Source organism: Thunnus thynnus, chromosome 8, assembly GCF_963924715.1.
Source record: "Thunnus thynnus chromosome 8, fThuThy2.1, whole genome shotgun sequence".
Classification (NCBI taxonomy): Eukaryota; Metazoa; Chordata; class Actinopteri; order Scombriformes; family Scombridae; genus Thunnus; species Thunnus thynnus.
In genome coordinates, this window is record NC_089524.1 from 27570770 (window position 1) to 27573660 (window position 2891).

The window sequence follows — 2891 nt, forward strand, 5'->3', positions numbered from 1 at the left end:
GGGTGCCTCTCAATCCGCTCCCTGCTCGCTGGTTCTGTGAGGCCTGACAGAACCACTGTTAGCCTCTTTTTTATCCTCAGAAGTAAAGTCTGTCATGTCTCGGGCCCCTCAGGCAAGGTGTACTTCATTATCTCTCATTAACTTCATCCTGTAAGAGCTGACTACACAAAAAGTACCATCAGTAGGATCCTCCCTGAGAAGTCGATGCAGTAACACATCTGCATCACCGTACCTGTGTATACATAAATGATAAAGACAGAAGTTTTGGAGTTAAGAGAGCGGCGGCGGCCTCTGACCTTAGCAAATTTGTGTAATTATGTCAAAGCAGGAGCCGTAAGGGCAACCTGTTCTACATTCTTCACAGTACACGCTGCCCATTAAAGCATTCATTAAACACAGCTTAGCTCAGCGAGTGACCAGGAAATCTGATGGAATTAGTCTCAAGCTGTGTTTCCACCGCCGCAGACACACCTGACGAACCAAGACGGCTGTTTTCAGTTTCACTGCTCAGCTTGTCGTCTGGTTTGAGGGCGACCAGGGACCGCTTCAGACCAAAATAGGTTGCGGGTTTATGTGACTAATGGACAGGCAAAAGAGCAGCCATGTTTCCACCTCTGACCTAACTGGAGACAAACATAGTTTGTGTTTCATACAGATTCACGTCACAGGTCCTCTGAAAAATAAATAATCATATTCAGCATTTTCCAATACAGAAGAAATGTGATTTGCTGGCTCAATCGGTGCAGAGCAAGAAACTGACAAGAGACAATTTTTCAACAGAAATTCAATATAATTCTTTATGTGGATCATCTGATTGTGCCACACAATGCAGCACATAAACAAAAATAAGCAGGCACACAATCATTTGTGCTTCAGGAAGTCATCTCTATATTTTTAGTACTCTGAATAATGTACAATCACAGCATTTTAAAAGCTAAAGTGTCGTGTAAAACAGACTTTATGAAATAGTATTTTTTGTTGGCATTGATAAGAGAAAGATCCTGAAGCCCTTAATCCCAGAATAAGGAATATAAAGCATTTTATAAAACATATCTTCAAAAAAATATTAATTTTTACTGGTCACAGCAGGTTCTCTTCAAATATACTGTTGGATTGTGCGGGTTGATTGATTGATTGAGTTTTACAAACAAATATTCATGCATTTTAACACAATTCTTTTTTTTTCCACAAGTGATGAAGCAACTCTTATACAGAATGTCGTCTTTGATATAAAACCAGTTATTGACATTGTTTTATAAGCAGTTTGAAGTGCAGCTCTACAGATGATTGTGTTGTGTTGTCAGTCTCTATACGCGTCATTCTTTCATGATTTGGCACCTTAAACATACTCTGACCGCTTCCTGAAGGAAACATCAGTACTCATCACCTGGTACCGCCGCTGCAGCACAGGCTGCGGCTCCACCTGTGAACATAAGCAAGAGGTGACCAGGAGGAGCCCGGCCACTATGAGCAGAAATCCTCCTGCCCAGCCGCAGAACAAAGCATCTCCAAACTCCCATCGTGGCACCACTTCAGGTACTGTTTCATCAAAGAAATGTATCACGGCTAAATGGGCCATATAGGACACAGGGATCAGACACAGCACTCCGGAGACCATTCCCAGCACCCCTCCCAGGATGGTTAAAGTCCTCTTGGTTCGATAGGTTCCCCGCTCCTTACAGCTGTTGATCAAGTAAAGTCCAGGTATAGCCACCAGGATTCCCAGCAAACCCACGACGAGGGAGGCACACATGAGGATGCGGGCCAGCTTGAGGTCACTGGAAAGGCCCAGCAGGCTATCATATGTTCTGCACTCCATACCCCCGACATCCTGCACCACGCAAGTCTCCCACAGGCCCAGCTCGTAACTCTCTATGGGCAGCAGCGCAGTGGACATGGTCAGCCACTGTGGTAAGATAGTGGTGGCTAAAGCGCACAGCCACGCTCCAACATAGACCAGCATCCCCAGCAGCTCCAAAGCGCAGGCGCATGTGTCCATCTCTCTCTCTCTCTTTCTCTCTCTCACTCTGGCCTCCACGCTTGACAGATCCGCAAGAGTTCTTCTCCGGCTGCACTTCAGATGGAGAGGCCCGTGGTGTCCAGTTGGGACAGAAGCTGCTCACAACACCTGATAATTAGAGTTGACCGCTCAGGCTCAGGACTCGCAGCTCTTTCACAAACAGTTCCCACTCAGAGGAGCACACATCTTCTGCTGCGGGGAGGAGAGGGGGCCCCGTTCGGCCCTCCCCTTTGTGGTCCTCCTGCTCCCGCTGCTGTGCCAATGGGCAGCAGGGGCAGAGGCAGAGATGGCCAAGCTTCCACAAGATCATTGTCAAATACGTTATGCAACAGCAGGCCACAGGGGGCACACTTCAATGTAGACGGCAGTTTAATTTTAAAAATAATTAACTCCCTGATGTCCATTTATTGCATCCTGTTAGTCCTCAAGGAGACAATTTCAGTGTACAAATATGCGCACAATTAACATGGGCTAGGGATAACAGGCTGAGCAGACAGAGATAAGCTTCTCTTCAGCAGAAATCTTCACTTTTTTTAATCTGTGTGATTAAGATTAAATTTTTTTACATTTACTACTTCCCTCTGAAGTGTCCATCCTGTAAACTTCAATAAAATGTACATATATTCATAAAGACATTATTATCAGTGTATTATGTTTCTCCCAAAGGACACTTACAGAAATGTGTAACCAGTGCCTTCAAGATCATTCATTTATTATCCATGTAATATCATTATGTAAGGAAAATAAAATGTGCTCCATTGATAGAGGAGATTTATTGATGATCGCAGCAGTAGATATGACCAGTTAATGACATTACATTCATCAGTTTGGGATAGTTGCTCTCACACTCCGGCTTTTTGTTGCATGTGAC

The 2891-nt window shown here is 44.7% G+C and overlaps 1 protein-coding gene across 1 annotated transcript; it reads right to left on the reverse strand.

Moving 5' to 3' along the window:
• Positions 1-856: 856 nt before the first annotated feature.
• On the reverse strand, positions 857-2571 carry LOC137188468 (putative claudin-24). The gene has a single exon (XM_067598136.1). The coding sequence runs from the start codon at positions 1997-1999 to the stop codon at positions 1340-1342; it is 660 nt and encodes a 219-aa protein (XP_067454237.1). The 5' UTR covers positions 2000-2571; the 3' UTR covers positions 857-1339.
• Positions 2572-2891: the final 320 nt, after the last annotated feature.